The sequence below is a fragment of the Aulostomus chinensis genome, chromosome 4 (genome assembly GCF_037954235.1).
Source record: "Aulostomus chinensis isolate RoL2024-O1b breed Wild chromosome 4, RoL_Achi_v1.0, whole genome shotgun sequence".
Classification (NCBI taxonomy): domain Eukaryota; kingdom Metazoa; phylum Chordata; class Actinopteri; order Syngnathiformes; family Aulostomidae; genus Aulostomus; species Aulostomus chinensis.
The window spans coordinates 6,339,188-6,362,202 of record NC_141323.1 but is presented as its reverse complement, the minus strand read 5'-3'; the positions used below and the strand labels follow the sequence as shown (position 1 = coordinate 6,362,202).

General features: G+C 46.4%; 1 protein-coding gene across 5 annotated transcripts in view; it reads right to left on the bottom strand.

Annotated features, from left to right (window-relative positions):
* The window catches only part of lmo3 (LIM domain only 3), a 49,921-nt gene that overhangs the window by 22,771 nt on the left and 4,135 nt on the right, over positions 1-23,015 (bottom strand). For all 5 annotated transcript variants that reach the window (XM_086201279.1, XM_086201276.1, XM_086201278.1 and 2 more), the window contains one exon: positions 21,920-22,133. In XM_086201279.1, coding sequence (XP_086057405.1) covers positions 21,920-22,125 — 206 coding nt within the window. In that variant the 5' untranslated portion in view covers positions 22,126-22,133. The remainder of the gene's footprint in view (positions 1-21,919; positions 22,134-23,015) is intronic.

Sequence of the window (23,015 nt, the reverse complement as noted above, 5' to 3'; positions counted from 1 at the left end):
GCCAAAGTGACATCATACAATAAAAAATCACCTCAACAGGTCACACGTGGAAAGACTCAAACAAATAATGGCTGAAGAAACAGGATAGATTTTATATTCGTCATTGCTGTTTATCAATCTTCAAATATCCACTCAGCCAAGCTCAAGGAATCCTAACACGCCGTTGACACGTCTGTGGATCTTCGCGCTCAAACTGGAGACTGAGGGACAAACGCGGACGGAATCCTGAGCAGAGCAGCGCCAACACGGGCGGTTGTGTGAAGCATACGTGTGCCCGACACATGCGTGACTCCCTACATGTCCCATGAACAGAACATTGATGGACAAGCGCTTGTTAGCCCAAATGAGGAATTCCCCCAGAACCAGAACATTTCCACAGGAAGAAGAACAGAGACGGAAGAATGAAGTGAGAGATCGACGTGAGAGCAAACAGAAGCACGGAGAATCTCTGGCTCTGGCCTCATTTATTGGTTATTGTCTTCCTCCTCTTAGGATGGGCTGCTCTCTGATTAATTCTCATAATATTTGATAAAAACTGGAATTCCATGTACCGTGTAGTAATTTTTACTGTATTTTTTTGTACATTAATATCTCTCTTGGATTCAGTCTCAGCTGATTCACCGGATTAAATGGAGGTGAATAAAAAGGCTGGAATTGGGTCCGATTTTTTTTTTATAAGATTGATGACAACTTTTTAAATTTGAAAAAAAAAATTGAATAAAATCACTAATTTTAAAAACAAAAACAAAAAAAATACAAACGTAGTTTTGTTCATGACAGCCTTTGATATTAATGACAGCGAAGGAGCTTTCAGAGTGAAGATGCAATCATCACAACACAAGATCGGTTCTCGTTCTTTGCTGAACAGAACTGAAGGTGGCAGTAGATTTGGGAGTGTTTCAGGCTGCTGGGAACGTCCATCAGCATCGGGGACACCACCTGAGACGCCACCTGAGACGCCACCTGAGACACCACCGGCTCGCTGATGCCTCTACAGCTAATTTACATACTTGTTGATTTCTCAAAAATCAGAATTCAGAAATCAAAATGGAAGTGAATCATGACATAAGCAGGATACGATTCATCTGCACGTTAAAGATGAAAATCAAAAGCATAATTGACGACATCATAATGACAGATTACGGACGGGAACACCAGAGGTGTCACGGTGAAAAGCGCCGTGATGAGGCTAAATGTGAGCGCGGTGGAACAAAGGAGATTCTGCTAATGAACGGACAGAGTGCAGCCAATTACATTAATGAGAGTCTACAAAAGCCTGAGGTCTGGCCAGAGCAACTATGTGAAGCCATTAAAGTCTGAGACGCTTTCTGTGCATGCAGCGAACACACACACACACACACACACACACACACACACACACACACACACACACACACACACGGATCATTCTGCTATTTCTGGTAGCAATCGACGATATCTCCACACATTGAAGAATTATTAGTAAATGCTGAATAAATTATGCATGCAGTGTTGTTCTGAGACAAGGTGATTAATAAACAGGGAAACAAAACAGGTTTTATCTTGATTACCATCCATAATAAAAGACTCGACATTTCCAAGATAAATATTGTATTGATCATAAACCCGTTGTTTAGGGGACTTTAATGGTTGCTAATGTCGCTGCGGCTGCAGGGGGGCACGTGTGCCGGTCACCGATGCTGCAGCTCCTCATCAATTCAGGCTGGTGAGACGAAGTCACACAACGGTCCACAACAAACTGAATTAATGAAGCGCTGCAGCACCAATAGGAGTTCAGAACAGACTATTTTGTGTGACTTCATCTCTAGTCAGCCTCACGATGTGAGCGAAGGGAGAAACGGCCGGATACACAGATTGTAGAGTACAACTGTGCTGTTGATATGAAACTAAAACTAAAGCTGGAATAAAAAAACGAGAGATTTCTCTCAAGGGAAACGCTGGCTTGGAAGCGCTCCCTTCGTTTTGAACCTGAGTCCTAGTTTCATGATTTGTTGTTCCAAATCATTCATAAGAACAACGACCGATGTGCTGAGGTCATAATTAGAGATGCCTGACGACGTCTCCACGTCATCGATACCTGCCGATAGAAGGCCTGAATAGCCTGGTACCGGTCGGACGAGCAGAACTGGGCCGATACTCAGTATTTATGTGTGTGTTGTCAGTAGATTGTGATTGTTTTGCCTGATTCTAACACACGTGTCACAACGTTAGTGAAAGAGCGTCTGACAGTCAATGTTTTGTTGGTCACGATCATCAGATGTAGGAGAGTACTTCTGATCATGTGATGAATGACAACATTCTAATTTGTGGTTTTAGCAGGAATGTAACACACAACCCTGTCACACCGATGCGGAGCTCCGCTAATCCACCCACCCACTGCCATTCAAGGCGCAGCGCGAAGCAGCAGGGGTGTCCGCTCCCTGAAGCAGCGCAGAGGAGAGACGTGCGTCTGTCTTGTCTGACGCTGGGAGGAAGTGAACGTGTTCTCGAAAAAACAAAGGGCTCCAGGAATTCAGCCGATCCTCCAACAACTAGGAATTGGGAATTGTTCCCATCCAAGACTTGTGCCACCACGAGTCCACTTTAGAGGCAATCAGCCGTCATTCAGCGTTTTATTTTTATGATAAATTCGATCGCTGACATTGATTTGCCGTTGGAGTTGTTCAGAGTGACTGAAGACAAAAAGACTGCCGAGGTGTTTATTTCTATTTTCATATTCTGTAGTGTTAGGGGTCATGTCCACGTTGTCTCTCTCTCCGTGTCTCTCTCTCTACCTGTGTGTGTGTGTGTGTGTGTGTGTGTGTGTGTGTGTGTGTGTGTGTGTGTAATCTGCGTCCCGGCTCTCCCACCCATTGATCAGGCCTTCTTAATGCAGCAGAGGTGGCTGAGAAATCACCAGACTGACACATGGACGCCGCTCTGACAGCGTGGCTGCAGATCGCTTTGATTGCCTCTTTAGCATTTCACAGATTAAAAGCGTATGGAAAACTGGTGGAAGGTGCAATCAATGCAGCCGTATAACCCCGCTGTTGTGTCCTCCCAGCCTCTCACCGCCACACACACATCACACACACAAGATGCAGGCGTGACCTCAGCAGCACATTGATTCCTCTAAACCCCAAAACATGATATAGATCGTCTGCCGTCCCAATCACGAGTCTTTGCCTGACTCTCACCTGACTGATTCCTTCTTAGTTTTCATCTTCAGCTTTAGAAAAAGAACAATTTAGCCTCGTTTCCAGGCGACATCAAACCTGAAAGTGTTTATCTGACAACTTCCGTAGCAACATTTATGTCTCGCATCAGCCAAAGTGATGCAGGACAGGATGTGCCAACGCTGCCAGGTAACTTAATGAAGTTGTTAATTCCTTTGTTGAGTGACTTGTTTGTCGATGTGCCCCGGCCAAGGGCAAAGCAGTGTGTAGCATTAGCATTCCTGTCTTTCTTTGGGCTTCCTCATGAATAAATCAGGCTGTTTAAATTGCCACATTTACATCTCATTTCACACAAGCGTAGCACAGCGACTAGGACTGGCTTGACTCGGTTAAGCAGGCGGGCTCTCTCCTTCCTCATTGTGGAGTGCGTTATCTGAGAGATTCAGGTTCGTCCCGTTACAAAGCATCACACTCCGCCATTCTGGCTATCATGGACGAGAGGGCGACATCAAAAACAAACTCATCCTCAAAGCTGCAAAACAGCATGAGCCTGATGAGCCCTTTCCGTGCTCCTCTCTGCCACGTGACGCCACATAAAAGTAGCATGTTCTCAACAGGTCAGCACAGAATAACTTGACCAGCCAGATCACGGCCAGATCAGCCCGGAAGCTGGACGAGGTTCGTGTGCGTGTGTGTGTGTGTGTGCAGGGGCTGCACAATGGTGTCTGGTAGTTCCGCTAGGCCGCCCACTAATTGAGAAGTCGCTCAGGGGTTCAGCGCAGGCCTCACAGCTCTGCCTAAACCATTCAAATAACGCCTGTAAGTGAGGCTGACACCGACCAATCAGCATTTTGAAATCCTGTTTTCCACAGCGCTACCCCCCTCCCACCACCCCCACCCCCTTCACCCCAGACTGTTTTAACAGCTGCAACCAGCTACAATCTCCCTGGCTAACACTCCTCTCCATGTCTGCTGCACCCCCACTTCATCTCCATAAAGGCCTCATTAAGCCAGGGTGGCACCCAGGGCCTGGCTGAGGCTCCCCACATCCACACACACACATACGCACACGCACACACACACACACACACATGCACACACACACACACATGCACACTTCCGCGCTAATTCCTGGAGCTGACTGGCTTCAGGAGGTGATGGTGGAGGAGGCCCCCCCACGTGTGTGACACCTCCTCTGACACACCAAACTCCCTCTGAGCAACATTTGAATGAATAAAACACAAGAAGAAGAATTAAGAATTTCTTTGGGGTAAAAGTAGAAAATGTACTCAACTGGAATTCTATTTTTATTTCTAGGTCCTTCTTGTCACTGCACCCACCAGGCTGATGAGTGACATCACCACTCCAAGTACAAACACAATATTTAGCCCATGGAAAAAAAAGGCTCATTGATATCTATCATGATGATTCATGATCTTATTTGTGGAACCAAATTCAAAAATGCTCTTAAAAAGCAGAAATGACGTATTTAGGAACTGGAATTTTTATTGCAAGAAAATGAATCTTGATACATCACCACATCTTTTAATAACATTTCCTACGAAGCAGAGAGGAAGCATCGTGTGTGTTAGCATTCACACCAAAGATGAAGCTACAACGACCCAGTCTGAGCTCAGCGCCTCTCCAACACACACAACTGCCCCAGCAACAACGGGTCAATCAGCCCCTCCCATAAAAGTACTGATATTTGGTGTCAGTGCATTGATGACAGTTACTACAGTACTGATACTTCGTCTCACTCCTAATCGCTCCCAACAAGCCTGACAGAAGAGACGGAGGGATTCATGATCCCAGTGTGTAAACCTGCAGTGGTTCCGTGTCTGGATGTGATCAGAGTCAAACCGCTTCGGGATCTAACTGGATCATCCCCAGTGAGTGTGTGGAGGCTGAGCCCTCGGGGGGGGGGGGGGGGGGGGGGGGTGTCTCTGAACCTGCAGTAGCCCTGCTACGGCCGAGCCTCCCTGGCCTCAGCTGATCCCAGACCAGAGCCCTGGTCTCTGAGCTGAGAGCAGCCCTGCAGGGATCATTACTGAGCTGGTAACTCCTGTGTTTGTACAGAAACTGCACGTATACACACACGAGGTTAAGGTTCAGAGAGGAGGGGTGTTGTTTGACTAACAGGTGCTCTCTCCCTCTCTCCCTCTCTTTCTCCCCTCCAACTCTCTGGATTTCTCCATCCTCTCACTCCATCCTCTCCTCGGCGGGCACGATGCCAGGCCCTCGTCTGTCTTCATCTGCTCTGGCAGGCCTCATTAATCATGCATGGCTGCATTTGATCCCTCCCGCCACAACACATCTGCTTTTGTCACTTGGAGCTATTTAGCATCAATAGTTAAAAACGGAGAGGAGCGGGTTCACAGGGGAGACCGGCTCCATCTCTCCCCACCACCCGTTCTGAGGCGAGGTGGTTTGTTTTTCTGGATGGGCTATGGTGGTGTGAGGGCAAACAGGTTGAAAACTGTGGACGCTTCCCAAACACATCACCCTGAAACAAAACAAGACCCGTGTATGCCAAAACCTGCGGGGCGGTGGAGCGCGGGGGTGCTGCATATCGCCGAGCGTCAAACAGCAGCACTGTTATCACGCTCTCACATGCCTGCAGAGGAGAGGTGGCGGCCAAATATGCGGCGGCGTTGCAGCCAGCGGTGTGTTCCAGGCGAGGCGTCGGGCCTGCGCCACAGAGCTTCTTCTACCCACATACATACATACCACCTGACACGTGGCGGCGGGTCACTGGAGCGGTTGGGCGGTGACGCAGCCACAGAAGGATCCGATTATGACCGCACGGCTTTCTGGCTTGTGTGTGCTTTTATCTCATTCATCATTCAGAACTGATTAAAGCAGCACAAGACCAAGACCAGGTCCCCGACGGACCAAGTAGGTCAGGACACATTTAGGGACCATGTGACTCTGGCCTCAGCGCTGCGGGCGCCAGCGGCGTCTCCTCAGTGTCGGCCTCTCTGGGCCGTCAGCGGATTTGATGCCCATTTCTCTCTATTTTGATAAAAGTTCTTCACTCAGCCGTTTCTTGTCTTTTTCCAAAAAGAACAAATGTACCAAATCGGGCGCGGAACACCTTTTTTGAACTCGTTCTCTGGGATGTTCTTCTGTTCTTCCCCACAGGTTTTTTTGCCTCTAATTGCTAACAACTACATAAACCAAACCCTGAATTACTTTCATCCGTGGTTCTTGGGTGCTTTTGGTTTGAGGTTTTTAGTTTTCAAATCCAGGTTTACTTCAAATTGTCATGACAGTGGAATCATTGAGGAGCATTTGGCAGGTTGGCATTAGTTTTTAGAAAAATCACTGAAATATCTTTACTTTGGACGCAGAAACACTCAGGAAGTTCCTCGGCAGAACGCTGTTCCCTCCGTAAAGAGGACCTCGGCCCTGACAAACTTTCGTGCCAGCATTTCTGATACGTTTGCACACCAGCAGACACTTGAACCGCAAATCGTCCCTCTGTGAAATCAGTTGTGGTGTGGGGTTCCAGATGAGAGGGATGCAGTATATAAATTACACCTCCATGCACGACAAACCCATGATACATTATTATATTTGCTTTTAATATAATTTTCCTTTTTAATTCTCACACAAACGACCTGATCTCACTCTGCTCTCAAATGTTCCTATTTTTCACTTCCCAGACACACAGGTAATTATTTTGACTACAGTGATTCTGCTCGACATAAATGATAAATTAAATGAGAAGAGGTAATTACAGTCATTAAAGTCATTTCAGCGGCTTGTATAAAATTCTTCAAGGGATTTTCAAATAAACTGTTGCTGGAGAGGAAGAGGTGGCTTTACTTTGTTTCATTCTTGTGTTGCAAAATGTCCCCAGATTTCTCCCTGCTGGAACCATAAAATGTCATTTGGATTCCAGCGCTTCACTCAAACATCACATACTTGACCTCTGACACGTTGAATCAAGCTGATGGAACACGGAAAAATGAGGATTTTTTTTCCCCCCTTCCTAGATTTCAAAGCTACTTAAGAGAAGACTGAGGGGGAAAAAAATCAGGGTTAACTGTGGCCATAGACAAAGCACAACCACTTAAAACACCATTTTAACTGAAGCTTTAAACATTTTGTTTCTTCTCTATCAAAGAACTTCCCACGTAGCAGATTAAAAATGAGCCACAGTCGAGACCCAAACCGCTCCTTAATCTGTAAAGCCTCGCCTAAGAGGAGAAAGGATATTAATATATGCATGGAAATGACCTGCGGCACTCCCCGTAAAGAGGGGGCAGCAAAGGTCAAATAGCCGCCAAACTGCACTTGAGTTTAATTAAAAAGACAAAGAGGAGCATAATTTTGGAGTGGACAGGCACGATTACTGTTCAGTGAGAGGACGAGCTGGGCTCCGGCTCGTTCAGCAGGCCCGTGTTCCCCTTCCCATAAGGCATTGCGCCATCTTCTCATCCCTTTGATGTGAATATAGAGCATTTATTAGGGCCATAAAGGTTAATCTAGAAGGAGCCAGGATATCACATAGCGGGCATGAGCAGAGAAATCCACATGAGCCTCCAGTGTGGAGGAGAGCTGCATTTAGCTGAGACCAGTCATCAGGTAATGGAGTTACCAACATCAACTCCTGCAATTTTAATGAAAACCCTAACCAAACGTAATGCTGACACTCCGGCACCCCCGCGCCCAGCGGGGCGCGCTGGGATCGGAATGTTTAAAAAGCTTGATTTGCTTGGATGAATTCGACGCAATACGAGTCAATATTCATTACAGAGAGGTCTGCCTGGTCAGAGGGGTTCACGACTGGGACGCACACATGATTTACAATATTACAAAGTATCAGAAGATGATGGATGTGTTCAATTGCACAAAGTAACTGACTCAATGAATTTTTCATTACCCTGGTTGATATGTTTGGGACAGCGAATTAGATAAGCCCACTGATGAAACCCAGAGCTGGGCTGTGTATCAGCCGGCCCTCAGGGACATACAGGAGGAAACGCGCTCTCTGTGGATACGGGACAGCATGCACAATGGCATATTCATTCATTTGGCACACTTTTGTCCAGAGATCGTACAAATGAGGTTTAATTCAAGCCGCCGACCAGGGAGGATCAACGACCCACCCGGATCACGTGGACCAAGTGACGCCGCGAGGATTTTCTTCGTTTCTTTTGCGAAGGGGTAAAGTTTTGTACGTGTTTGAACACTTTCACTCCTTTCTCAAGACCCCTAGAAGAATCTCAGCTATGATTCTGGAAAAAGAAATCAGAATAAAGAAGAAAAAAATCCACACTTGCATGAGGATCATCAAAAACCGTTCATTTGGTTGTCAGGCGCAAGGCAGAGAAAACCAGGTACGTTTTTAGCTTCAGCCAAGCATTTTTAAGCGCTGCCATCATGTGTCCTTCACGCCATGGTTGACATTTTCTAAAAGCGCAGAACAATAAAGATGCTTTGATCATGGTTCCACAGCAGGGCTTAAGAAGCATTACTTCAGCATAATTAACATGTACTAATGCTCTTTGTGTTATTATAAAGTGAGGAACGTTTGTGGCTCTGAAGGCTCTTCACCTTGATGCTGGCCCCCATGTTTCCTCCCTGCCGCAGTCCTTTCAGTTCACCAACAGCTGGTTACTGAAGGTTACTAAGCCATTCAGTAACCCAAGTGCACCCTAGCCTTCCGTCACGCTCAGGAACAGGAAACTAGCGCTGATCCATGTTGTCGGGTGTTAAGTCAAAAACAAGTCTGGATCAGTCTGGACTCCCGGGTGGAAATCGGGCTCATCGCTCACTGAGAAGTCCTGTGTCATCGACTCGTCCTCCAGATGCCGACATCCTTGCTCTATCTGCTTCCCTTTGGTCATAATCAGGACGGCTGCCCGAGGGAGCTCAGCCTGAACACACCATTACATCCACTTCATCCCGGCTCTCTGATTACGGGCTTTCCTCTGCAAGATTTTTGCCTTGACAGCATCTGTTTTCTACATAAACCCCATAATTTGTAATTGTATTTGTTTAGACTGGGCCAGTGCACGATAGAGCATTAACCTTGTACATAACAAAGACAGATGCATTGTACCGGGTTACAGCAGGATTGTTATTTTCTGCTTGTAGTCCTGGGGCAGGTGTGGGTGGTGTAGAAACCCAGCGCTTCACATCCTGTGACTGACAACACGGTTATTTACAATGTAACACTGAAGCGTTTCCACGACGGTGGTATTTGAAATCGAGAGTGTGGACGGATGCTGCCACATCTGTCAGATGAACGTCTTGTGTCGCGTATGAGGCTACAAGATGTTTTTTGTTACCTGGCAACAATAAATGCTGGAGGAGGAACTCTGAAATCGAGGTCGTGGGTGTTTTCAGTTAGAAAACACACACATCTTGTGAACAAATGTCCTACAAAAGCAATCATAACTCGTCTCACCCTCCTCTCTCCTCGGCCTGCTAACATTTACATAGTACACAATGACAACAATTAAAGGTAAGAGGAGTGTGTGTGTGTGTGTGTGTGTGTGTGTGTGTGTGTGTGCGCGTGCGTGCCTCTGATTGATCAGACAACTCAGAGAATTACATAAGTCCAGAAACACACACAACTGCTGGAAATCAATACAGCAACAATAACGCACGACGTGAACACCCAGCAGCCCACTCTCCCACCCAATCACTCCAGTCACCTCTGGGCTCAGCTGCTGTCGGCTCACCTCTGAGTCACCATCACTTCCAGCTCACTCTCAGCTCCAGGAGAATCCAAACAGGATTCTTCTGTACAATTATGTTTCATTAAGATGATGGAAGCAAAAGGAGCAAAGATGCTGTTTATGTCTGGTCTCTTTACCCTGCATGTGTGTTTAAGCACCGTCCGGCGTGGAAGACCAGCATGTGTGTGTCTTCTTGTCTTGGACTGAGATCCAGTAACCAAACCCCCCTGTTAGATTTGTAAAATGTCACCAAATGAAACAAAACCAGAGGCACTTAAAAAAACAACGGCAGAGTTTCACCACAAACGTCTCCCCAGGCCTGTTTCTGACCCTTGCTGACTTGTTTGTGTTCAGTCTACAAGCAAAATTCCTCCTCTACATGTTGACTGAGTGGAGCTGCACGCCCCCCTGCAGCAGGACCTGCACGCCCCCCTGCAGCAGGACCTGCACGCCCCCCTGCAGCAGGACCTGCACGCCCCCCTGCAGCAGGACCTGCACCTCCTCCTCCTGTCTGAGCTCTTTTGCAGTTTGCTGTTTCTTTCAGGGAGGAATCTGTTATTCAGCATTAATTAGCTCCAGATTCAACATGATTTGCTCTGTTTTAAAGTACAGAGCCCTCAGAGGAGAGCACAGAGGCACAGAGGCACCGGTGCCATGAGGAGGATCAAGACGGCGACGCCGGTTAGACAGACGTTACAGCAGGTGACAAGGTAACGAGGCCAAAAACACCCAGGAACTACAAGAGGTTTGGAGGTTTGAGTTGCGAAACAAAACTCCACTTCCTGCTCTTGTGTTTCAAATTAAAAGCCTTCCCAGGACCAAAAGGTTATATTTCTGTCAACTGAAGGTGTAATGTTGGTGAAATTAAGACGCGTGCTATTAAAACAGTCTTTGGCTTTCCTGGCGGTTGTCTATAGTGACGGAGCAGATCCCCTCAGAGGAAAAACCCTGTTGTAGGGACAAAGAAGAACTTCCTGCTTTCATTCAATGATACTCGATCACAAAACACAACATCTGATGTTTCCCTGGACGACATCCAGAGGCAGCATGAAGCTTTTAGCAAATAAAGGCTGTCTGGGTCCCTGCAGCCAACAGGAGCCCTAAACAGCAGGCGCCCAGTCAGAAAAGAAGGTCCAGCTTTGTCTCTGATTCTCAAATGCTGTCTGGTGAACGTGAACTGTTTCTTCCTTGCAAATGTTACGCACATCCATAGTTCTTCTCATGCAGGCAAAGACCATTTAGAAGAAACCTGCTGTTGATGTTTGATGGAGGTGTGCTAGTCCACCCATCGGCTACCATTGGTTGTGCTAAGCTAACTGGCGGTCAGCAGGAGAGACCGCTATCTATCTGCTCACTTGGCTCGAGGGAGGATGGCAAATATAAGCATTTCCACAAAAAAACAAAAACCCTGGCACAATCCTTTCAGTTTCCCTAAATTTTTGGGTTGATACAATTTGGAGCAGATTGAAGTACTTAAGACACAATTAACAAAAACCAGTGACGAACCAAAGAACTTCCACTTTTTATCGTTAAAACCAGAGTCGTGATGGTGAAGGAGACTGAGCAGTGACACGTCAGGAGGCGGAGCTTAGCTGTGGGAACATGCTAAGCTACGTATTCGCGATAGAAAAGAAGCACAAGCCCAACATGGTTCCTTGAAGGGTGATTCGCAGACTTGAGAGAACCACACACGAGTGTTCCCTCCACCATCTGATCACGTCTCTCCCTTTTAACAGCCCGAACCTCCTGAATGGTTCTCTTCCTCTGGGGAGAGAAATTACCGCAGCAGGACACATCGCAGTTCCCTTCAAATCCCAAAACCAAACAGAGGAAAGTCATGCAGCAATTTTAGACCCTTTACAGTGAGGAAACGGGGCGCTATCGTTCTGATAGCTGGAACGCCCAGCATAGATCCTGTTCAGTCCCAACACACACGACCGTGAACCTTGACCTCTCCAAAACCAATTTCATTTGAAGAAATTGAAGGGGTGAGTTGTTACAGTGCATTTGTGATGCAGACAAGCTGAGTGAACGCTCATGAGAAGGGTTTGAGTGGAGATACTGCAGTACAAATATCACAGATGTGTGAGGGATCCACACACTCACTCACCCACGCATCTCATCAGCCAATCACGTGTCAGCAGTGCAATTCATAGCATCGTGGCGCTTCGGGACGGTGAAATACGACCTCAGTGCTTCTGTAACTCTCCATCTTCAGGGATTTTCCTGCCTCAACAGTGTTCCTTCAGAACGCTGCAGAACACATCCATCTCAACGGGCAATTGATGAAAGATCCACTGTCTGATACAAGTGAGCACAGATAACAACTGAGCCGAGCAGGAGAAAAAACATCTCTGAATGATCAAGGTGTTGAGGCTTGAGGGTGATGAGCTACGAGTGAAGAACGCAACGTCAGGTTCCACTTCTGTCGGGCAAGAACATCAAGCTGAGGCCGCAGCACTGAAACCTCACTTGATCTCACACCTCACACGTCGTTTTAGAGTCCGACACGAATCCAGGGCTTCATCCTGCCTCCTGTCATCAACCTAGCAACCGCTACCGTGGATTATACCCAAGAATCGTCGCTTGATGCCTTGCTGCTGCGCTCAGCCAGCATTTAAGCATCTTCCCAAGCAAACTCTAATCTAATAACCAATAACACACTGTTCCACACGCAGAATTGCTAGGACAATGTGTGTGTGTGCTTCTCTTCACTGGCCTGTGCTGCATGAACCATTAGAACAGAGTTCCTGACGTGTGACTGCAGGTGGTGACCTTGGATTATCAAAATCACACTCGCTCACACGCTCATGACGGTCTGGGATGCTAGACGGCGCTACGCGCTCCCTGCACACGTACCGCGTACGAAGACGAGTATTAGTGGCGGATGAGTTTGTTCTGCTGCTTTCATGTTCTTTGCTTTCTCCCACACACTGAAAACAGTTTTTTGAAAATACCAGAGAACAATTTTATTCCACCTCCTTCAACTTTTATGTTTGAGCATGTTGGCACATTTCCACTCCAATGGACTGCACAACAACTTTTATGTGTTTAAAATTTGGTGTTGAATAACGAGGCGTCTTGCAGTACTTGAGAGTACTGAGGTAGTTCTGTAGGTGCGGTCATTACGGACTGTACAACAATCTCGTTTCCTCTTCATCCATCTGCTCACGGGTGAAAACGCGCTTTCGTCTCTTAATCACATCCACTGTATTTTCAGAGACTAAACAATTATGCTGCACTGCTAAAATGGTCATAAAACCCCAGAATTCCACTAACTAGTGATATCTCATAATTTGACTGCTGATAAGCAATTGTCCCCATTTTTATCTCCATTTGTCCTGGCCCCCCCCCCACACTCACCAGCTAATTCACACAGCCATCAGAAGTTTAACGACAATGGAGAGGTGCGGCGGAGACAGAGAGAGAGGGTGCTGAACGTTAGAGCCTCGACCTATTCATATTCTAATACTTCTGCTAAAGGTATGCTAAAAAGCTCCAGGTGGTGACATCTTAATTTTTCACGGACAAAAAAAATGTGTCTGGGCGACCCCCCCCCCCCCCCCCCATGCATTATTCTTGCTCTAAGCAGCGCGTCTCCTCAGGGGAAGGGGGGTATTGTTTTACAACACACCCAGCTGCGGCCTACTTGCCCGGCCTGGGGTTCTTTTTCAAGGAGTTGTCTTTGGTGACCCCTCTCACTGGCAGTTATTAATAATAACACGTGCCGGGGAATAGTTCACCTTGTAGCGCTGAGGCCGCTGTGTGTATGTCTGGCCTCATACAGAGGAGTCCCCGGGGCTGGGGGGGGGGCTATAGGAAGCCAGAGAGAGAGATGCACACACACAAAAGACATCAAACAAAGTTTCCTCTTTGCATGTAATTAAACTCAGGTAATCATCTATGGTCCCGCTAAAGTGATGGAGAGCCTGATTAGCAGCATCAAAGAAGGCCAGGAGTGCTGAAACTTAAAAAGGAGGTGGGCAGTGTATGTATGGAGGAGGGAGGGAGGGAGGGAGGGAAGGAGGGAGGGGGAGAGATGAAGGAAGGTAAAGTGCAGCGGCTGGCAGAGTGAGTGCTGCATTCTCCACCTAGAAGTCCCATTAAAAGCTTGAGCAGGAGAAGGCTTTTGTGCATGCTGAGTGCTCTATTGTAATAACAAGCAGCAGAGATAGGATTCAATCTGGAGCTTGAATGAAGCGACGCATTCCAGACAAATTCTCCCTCTCAAGTGCTCCAGGGATTCGACAAATTGAAGGCTGCTTTATTTGGAGGGTTCAAAAAAATTATGTTCAACTGTGATTTTAAGACTACTCATTCTATATTTTCAACCTGAGGGTAATTCTGGGCAATTTGACATCCTGATTGATGAATTCAAATAAGTGCAGGAGCAGGAGATCATAGCTCTCTATCAGTGTGAGTTACGTGACTTTTAGACTTCCAGCGTTAACACAGCCCCACTCACGCCAAAGGAATACAAAATTGTGGCGAGACACAAGGACAGAGTAAGTAATGCTGGTGGCATTCATAGGCACAGCAGGCGCTGTAACCTTTCACAGAACCACATCCTTCAAACAACAGCACCCCGCACCCCCACCCTCTAAAAAACTCCAGCACAGGTGCAGTCATGGGAGAGAAAGAAAGAAAAAGTCTGTCACACGCTTGCTGAATCTGACCTTACAGCTCTTAACGAAGTGAAGATAACACAGCAAGCCACGCAAAGTTAATTAGTTCTGCTTGATTTGCAAAGAAACATTTATGACACTTCTCCTGCTTCTGTTTCACATGTTTTAATTGCACAACCACGTCACATTTCCTTCTCTGACAACTGTGTGTTCGGAGAGGTTGGTTTATGTTGTCTATTATAGAACAACGCGAGGTCGGAGTCAACAAAACATCGGACTTTTATGGGAGATCATTCTTGTAAGGTTAGGGGACGTGCTAGCAAGTCACTAAATAAAAGTGAAGGATTGGGTTTGGTACCGTCAACATGAGCCAGTAACTCTATATAATACTGCTAAAGTTACAGCAATACTTCATCTAAATAGTGTATTTTGCCTTTCAAGTAATCACTAACAGGAGTCTTGAACTCTGAGATGGTTTTTTTTCCCCTCCTGCGTTCCATCTTGGCGCCAACAGACTGCAGGATGAGCCAGCCTCGTGTGCTTAGCTTGAAGCTAATGGAGACTGATGGCTAAAAACAGCTAAACTGTCCAGACACAATCTGTTTTTAAACTCTCCAGGTCATCAACTGCTATAATCTGTGGCTTCTTAGTCCAACCGTATGATTAGTAGTCCACAGATGAGCCATAAACTGCATGAAAGTGGGACTGGAACAGTAAGAGTCAGAAGTATTTCCAGGTGTATCATATAAAGTACGAGGTAGGAAAACAATAACCGTCTGTGTAAAATGACAGAAGATGGCGGGAGATCATGTCATGGTCATTCAGGTAAACTCAGTAAGAGCAGGAGAGGGGGAGTAAATCTGCAGCATGGAGCAGAATCAAAGGACTGATGCTAGCTTAGCTGCAGGCGACACGCTAGCAACTCTGCTTCTGGTCCGTGTTTTTCAAAATAAAGTTTTCAAAGTCAGCTTTAATGAAGCCTTGTCATTAATATTGCTGTTTATTTTGAAGGCGTGATTACTGGAGCTGATTGTAACTCATCAAGGATCATAAATGGCAATGAAGAAAATAGGATTTCTGATAATTTGGCAACTACTTTTCCTGCCAACATGAGTGCATGCGATCGTTGGGTTGATGTGTCGGCACACTGTCACATCCCTAACGCTCGTACATCCCAACTCCCTGAGTAAAAGGTCAGCAGGGATGTAAGGAAACCATGTTCACAGTCTGTAAGCATTTATTCTCTAACCCTCCACTCCAGCTGGAGGAGAGTGGCTGCAGGAAAGTAAGCTGCGGTGTCACTGACCGGCAGCCTGACGGAGGATGTTCTTGTGCCCTTCACTGTTAGTCGGGGGAACATTCGTGCTGGAGGAAAGACGAGCTGGCCTGAATCTTTCAGCCTGTGGAGAAGGACGGCGTGAACCCAGCTACAGCCGGCCTCCCGCAGATCTCCCAGGAGCACGTCGGCCGTGGAGCCAGGGGAATGCTGCGCAGCGGCTCGTCTACCGATCGGTCACAGTAGACCATCTACCTACTTCTGAGCTGTATCAAGGTTTCAGCACATCCACCACCAGTTCGGTATTAAGATGAAAACCAAACCAGTATTCTGAACTCCACCATGTTGAGCTTCACATACCAGCTGCTACCAACTGGAGCTCTCTGTGGTTGAGCTTCCTCTACGCCGCCACTCATTCAGAACATTTTTGGACAAACTATAGAGATTTTCCCTGGAGGACAGTCAGCTGACCCACCCCACCAGAGAGAGGTACTCCTCTCCTCTGTTCAGGGGATTTAATCTCACCGGAGTGCTGAATAAATAACCTACCACCACTTGTTTCCAGAGGAAGACGTGCGGCACGTAGAATGTCGTCTGTGTCAAAAACCCATGCTATGCTGCAGCTGCTGGCTAGCTACGTTAGCCTCACACAGCACGCTGCAAAGAGAGACAGCTTCTCCTCATTTGCACCTTCATATTCACCATCATTACAAACACTCACTGCTGATCACTGCTGTGGGACATATCAGGACTTCACATATCAATATTTACGATCCTATATATTCAAATGATCAGAATGAAGTCCAACAGTGTCCTTCCACAATGTCAAAGATTCATACATCTCTCAAAATCACTTGGCTCCTCTTGCTAGTCATCTAGAGATGGTTTAATATTTTGTGGCGTACAGCAGCACACGTTTGCACCTCGCTCCTCGTTTGCTGATGTCTATAATTTCATAGAACACACGGCGAACGCCCACAGAGGGTGACAGAAACATCTGCTGGTATCCTGGAACACTTCCCACATCGCTGCACAAACAGCACAAGCCTGTTATTTAGCTTCCATGTAGCCTGTTAGCTTGTTTATGCCAGCACACTGTCGCAGCAGAAGTGCACTTTTTCAACAAAGTCGATCAAATAGCAGACGGAGGTTAGGGAGAGAAGACTTGACCTCCAGGTGGATTCTCCAAATGTCCTGTGGAAGTTAGGCCTTCGTGGAACAGCAGGGTTTATATTCACGCCACCTCTGAAGAAGCCTGCGCCGCGCACCATTTGAAGGAAACGTTTCAACCAAGGAACGCGAACGTGCCCCAGTTTGAACGTGGAGAACAATTTCGAGCTGCACGGCCTTAAATTTGAATCTGCATCTGAGCTGAGAAAAGTATATGATTGTACACTGGGAGTAATCACACAGCGAGCAGTATTTTATTAAAGGTATGACAAATGTTCATGAGAAAGAATGTATCTAAATGAGATTTGTGAAGAGAAAAGATGAGTCGGCGACAGCCCGAGCCTCCTCTCCTCACCGCCTGTCACTCGCCGCAGATAAAGCTTGACTTGATGTCACAGTCATGCCTGACGCCAACATACAAACTGCATCATAAGCCCGATGTGAGATGGAGAATAAAGATACGTTTTTTCATTTACATTTACATACATGCTTATACAAGGTAGCTGTGGACTACATAGTTGATTCTGAAGGAGGACGAGCTGTAAGTTATTACACTGAACCATGCTCTACATGTTGGTTATCTCTCACTGATAGCCAGCTTTCCAAAACGTTAATAAATCCAGCCGTGTTGACTGCTCGGTGAGTTTGCTTGCATTTACAATCTTAGTAAAACCACTGTAGAGGAAAATTGAAGTTGGATTAAAAAAATGAATGAATACATAGATAAATAAATAAGTGTTCTCCTGGTGCTGTCTTTAAAATGGATGCCTGGAATTTACAGTTTTCCATTAACTGATGCCCAACAGCTTTTTCACGCCTGCACCCCGGCCTTGGAGCCAGTGGTGGTGGTGGTGGTGGTGGTGAGTGTGTGTGTGTGTGTGTGTGTGTGTGTGTGTGTGTGTGTGTGCGCGCGCACACGGTGGCACTCAGCAGGCCACTGTGCCTCAGTCTTCATTTTCTCAGCGTTTTTTTTTTTTTTTTTTTGTAACTTAAATGTGTCAGTCTGTCTGCCCTCCTCTGGGCTTTCAAACATTATCGCTGTGTACTGTGAAAATCCCGCATCAGCATAAACAGAGGCGCCGCACTATTACCAGTATCATCAATGGAAGCTTTGCTTTCAAAGGGATCATTTATTGATAAAATGTTCCTTTCCTCCATATTCACAGAGAGCATGCCACAAATCAAGCTCTAGGAGATAATACCTGTAATTATGTTTACACACACACACACACACACACACATTTCTCTCCGTACATCATATTTGATCACACAGCTGAAGCTTTATGTTTTTTTCCATCAGTGTTTGCTTTTTTTTTTTGTGACTCTTTTTAGAGGATTATTATTTCACTGCTGGTGGCATCACATCGCTCTCGCGTGTAGAACCCTGAAGAATTCTATTAACCCTGTTCGTGTCGGGCCTAATAACTCGCTAACCTGCTAAGGAGAAAATGATTAGCTTGGAGAGGGGAAGGGGCCTCAAATCATTTACTTTTAGGAATATAGAAAAGGACAAAAATCATTTTTACTTTTTAAATCCTGTCCCTCACCTGGGCTGACACACGCAGATAAACACAAGTCAAGATAATAGTGTATGTGAAGTTGCTTTTAAAGTGAGGGACTCTGTGTGTGTGTGTGTGTGTGTGTGTGTGTGTGTGTGTGTGTGCGCGCGCGCCTCATGACATAAATCTGTCACAAGCCCCCATAAATCATTAAATTTCAGGTGAAGACTGCAGTAAGGTTAGGTTAAGTCTGCAGGAAATTGAATGTAAGTCAATGCGATGTCCTCTGAAGTGCTGCAAACTGCAGGATGCGTGTGTGTGTGTGTGTGTGTGTGTGTGTGTGAGTGTGTAAAATTGTATTGCTTTGTGATGTTGCAGCCATTGATTGCCTCAGTGATGGAGCCCGGTTTTCTTTCTTGCTCTGCAGATCAGATGTGGAGTGCTGCGGTTTGCTATATTTGCCATTCATTAGCCGGCAGTGAGGGGATGTCAGGGCGCATTCACAGGCAGGCCACTCGCATGATAGCGAGCATCAAATCAATCCAGTCACCTTGAACTTTGAAGATGAAAGAATAACATGTTGGAATTGGTCTCCCTGTTAGCCTGCACGCTTGTTCCAAACGGCTCGCCCGGCTTCACGGCTGCTCTGACAGTGCTGCTGTTGGACAAACAATGTCAACCGATTCACTGGTGACATTTACAGTTTTTTTCTCGGCTACATGGCAACCAGAAGTTTGGAGTGGGCCTGTTTCTGAGACATGTAATCAGAGAAGGTGAAGCGTGTCTCCCCGTCGTGCCCAGGGTTTTTTTTAAAACCAGAAATCACGCTTTGGTTCATTACTCATTTTTACTCTCCTAACTTTACCCTGAAGACCAATGAAGCTGAGAGGAGAAACGAGACGAGCTCCACTTCTCCAACACCAGAAGAACTCATTCCAGCCTCTGCAATGGACTCTGACATCAAACCCACGCCAGGCGCCAGATTTCAATGTTGCATTTCAGCAAACCTGCATTTCACAGCAACATACGTGCATCAGGTTCGTTACATGAACACATCAACACGAGCCAAGCCAGATGAAACCAAACGTTCATGTGCAGCGTGAGGAAACACACGCACATCAGGGGGACACCTGGTCAGGTGGAGCCACCTGAGCCCCAGCGAGCCCCACATTCACTTCAGCTTCAGTCAAAGATGATGGAGCTCTAATACTTAAATCTGCTTTCTTTAACAACACCTTCCTCCACCAGCTGACTGCACCCAGAAGCTGAGCTGGCGAGAGGTTCTGTAGGTCAACAGCACCCATCAGCTTCTGCTCACCAAACGATTCACGCCTATCAAACATCTCCTCCCAGCAGCAGCATGGCAGAGATGGAATGTGACACTGTACGTTTGCACCTCTATTGAAATCCGCAAAAAACTCAAATCCTATATTTTTTGTCGTCTATAATTCATTTCATTTAAAATATAAATATGTCTGTTGAAAAAATGAACTTGATATTAAATATCTCCCACGACTTTTCATCTGCAGCGTTACTCTGTTGTGTGCTGTGCTTATCTTCCATCTTCTATCTGTCAATCCTGTCCAGAAGTAAATAACAGGGCCGACGTGGGGAGAGGTGGAGAGGATGAGCGCTCCAGCTACGTCCACCACAGCTCATCGTGTGTGTGTGTGTGTGTGTGTGTGTGTGTGTGTGTGTGTGTGTGTCGGCTGTGAGGCCAGCAGGCCTCGGCAAGAGCGACACAACACTGGCGGTGAAGTGACGTGGTGCCCAGAGAGGGACCAACAAAACCTACAAACAGACCTGCCAGTGAGGGAGGTCGCCTCCACTGAATGACCCTCGGTCAGGAGCTGCCCTCATCCACAACTTTGTTCTTACACAGGATAGAATTTGCTAACCCTCATCTTAGTCTTACAGACGGGAAGCAACGCCTGACGGCTGCCAGCTGCAGATGTCGGAGCAAGGAGGTTCAATGGAAACCAGGCTTTCTGTCTGTCGGACAAAACTGAGGGTTAAGTACAAATTTGTGCACAAGAGCATTTCATGAATGATATCAGAAATAATCTTGAATTATTCAAATTGTTTTTAAAGGCTCCATCAGGCATTTATCACAATATAAAATAATTATGAAAAGGTTCTTATCGACACAAAAAAACAATAAGGGTTTGTCAGGAGTCAGCATTTAAAACATTAAATTTGAGAGTTGCTATGACATATTTATCATTATTATTATTATTTTTATTATTATCATCATTGTCATCATTGACAGACCTGGCGATCGAATCAAGGGCGGAACCTTTGTGATGTTGTAGTTTAAACTCCAGCTGTGAGGATCCTCAGTTTTGTGATGACATCACAAGCTGATAATGATGTCAGCTTTCTGACGATTACCGTAACCGTGTCACGCCGCACCGCCACACACGCTGCACTCCTGATAATCTTTTTTTTTTAAGTTAAAAAAATAACTATTAAAGCAAGTGAACATGTGACCCAACTCAAGTAAATCACCGCAAATCAAATCAGGGTTTCTCTTTGAGTCTTGCCTCACACACTCCTCTGCCAAGGCAACCTCCTCAATGTAAAATATCCTGCTTTAATAAATACTAGCATCTGCCTCAGAGAGCACCTGCGTCCCTCCCGCCGTGCTACGCCCCTCCACCACCTCTGGAGACGTTTGTCTTCATCGTTTCTGTATAATCCTGCTAACACACAAACAAACGCCACGGGTAACATGACCTCCTCAGCCAGTGATGGCGTCACTGGCTGAGGAGGGGAAAATCAGAGCGGCACCAGCGTTAAAATGGTGTGAACCGATCTCTGCGTCTGACAGGAACACGTGAACCCCAACAAAACCGAGGAGTGATCAAAAAAGGGAGTTCTTGTAAGTCTGACTGATGAAATAACAGTAACTTTCTAACTGACCAATCAAAGGAGTTTGAATTTCAAATTTCTTAATTGATCTTTTTTTTTTTAGGATCAAAACTGATCGATAATTATCAACACTGACTGAAATGAGATCTTCATGTCGCAATATTTGCTTCAGCTTTATCATCCAGGCCTCAGTTGTTGCTGTTTTTGTTGATAATTCATTCCTCTTGACCTTTGACCCCAAGGAAGGTAAAATCTCCTGGTGTAATGAGAGTAAAATCCAGGGACGGCGTGTTTTCTTTTTAAAAAGGCAGATCTACGGATGCTTGCTAAGAAACTGCAAGGAGAAAAATGGGGGAACCCCAGAAGATGCAAGCAGAGCACCAAATAATAACCAATTATTTCTACGTGAATCTTGCTGCAGTCTAACAGCTGCTTCCTCTGAAGCTTTTGGTGCCTCAAAAACCTGCTGCACTCACAACGAACTCCAAAATGTGTTCACAATTGATTTCAGGAAAATCCTCCCCTACACGCACGCCCTCTATCACACACAGCGCCCATCCCGCACACGATCGGGGCGACGCTGTGTGTTTTTAGCGTCACACAGGCGCCCGGCCGCTGCCTCTCTTACCGTAGGTAGTCTCTCCGGCACAGGATGAGGTTGGCTTTGGTGTAGAGCGTGGAGCCCACCTCACCCAGCCTGCAGTCGCAGCAGGCGCACTTGAGGCAGTCTTCGTGCCAGTACTTATCGAGGGCCTTCAGCAGGTAGCGGTCCTTGATCTTCCGGTTGCAGCCGGCACAGCCTTTTGGCTTCGTGTCCGGCTGGACGGAGAGCATTTGTATACCTGCAGGGAGCAGAGAGAGAGAGAGAGGGAGGGGGTCAAACTCTCGTCCAGCACCGGTGCAGGGCAGAAGCTTCCTTCATCAGGATGCTCCAGCAGTGAAAGACTGAAGCTGACGACAGCTCTGAGGAGACGACGAGGAATCGTCAAGCGAGTCAAACGTTTGTTGACAGAGATTAGAAGACGCGTCCCAGCAGAATCATCACTAAAAAAACAGCAGCCGGCGTGAGGTGCAGAATTCTTGTGGTGAACAGGAATTTACATGAACACTAAATGAAATAACAGTAACTTTCTAAAAGTGAGAAAAGATGTGGCATAAAAGCCTGAGTGTGAAGAGGTGTGTGTTCCAGACTGGAACCGTGTGTGTGCTCACACCACAGATGCATAAATTCTACATCAGAAAACTGCTGCACACAGGCTGCAAAAAAAGATGAGTTTTCCTCAGGAAGATGTAGGAACAATTTATTGGTACTAGAATTGATGAAAACAAATTTAATACCACGCCACTACTGAGTTTATTGTGAGGTCACATGTGACGAGGTGTGATGAACGCCGTCCTGCTGCGTTTAATCAGAAGACGGTTTCTGACTCCAGCAGCACTTCAGTTCTGCACCTACAACATTTGGATCCTAAATTCTACACGAGATCTACAACCTCAGTTCCTCTGAATGTGAGACGAAGCCGACACAGTCGGAACCGTCTCACATCTTCACGCTGCAGAGGAGTGGTGAGGTTGTTGGGAGCTCTGGTCGCCCTCCTCTAAGACTCTAGCTTTGTTCCCTGGGCTACAGATTAGCTTAGCTGCCTACAGCTGGAGGAAGCTGTGCACTGTCCCTGCAAAACACAAACAAAGAGCACACACCAGCGCCAAAAGGAAAAAGACGG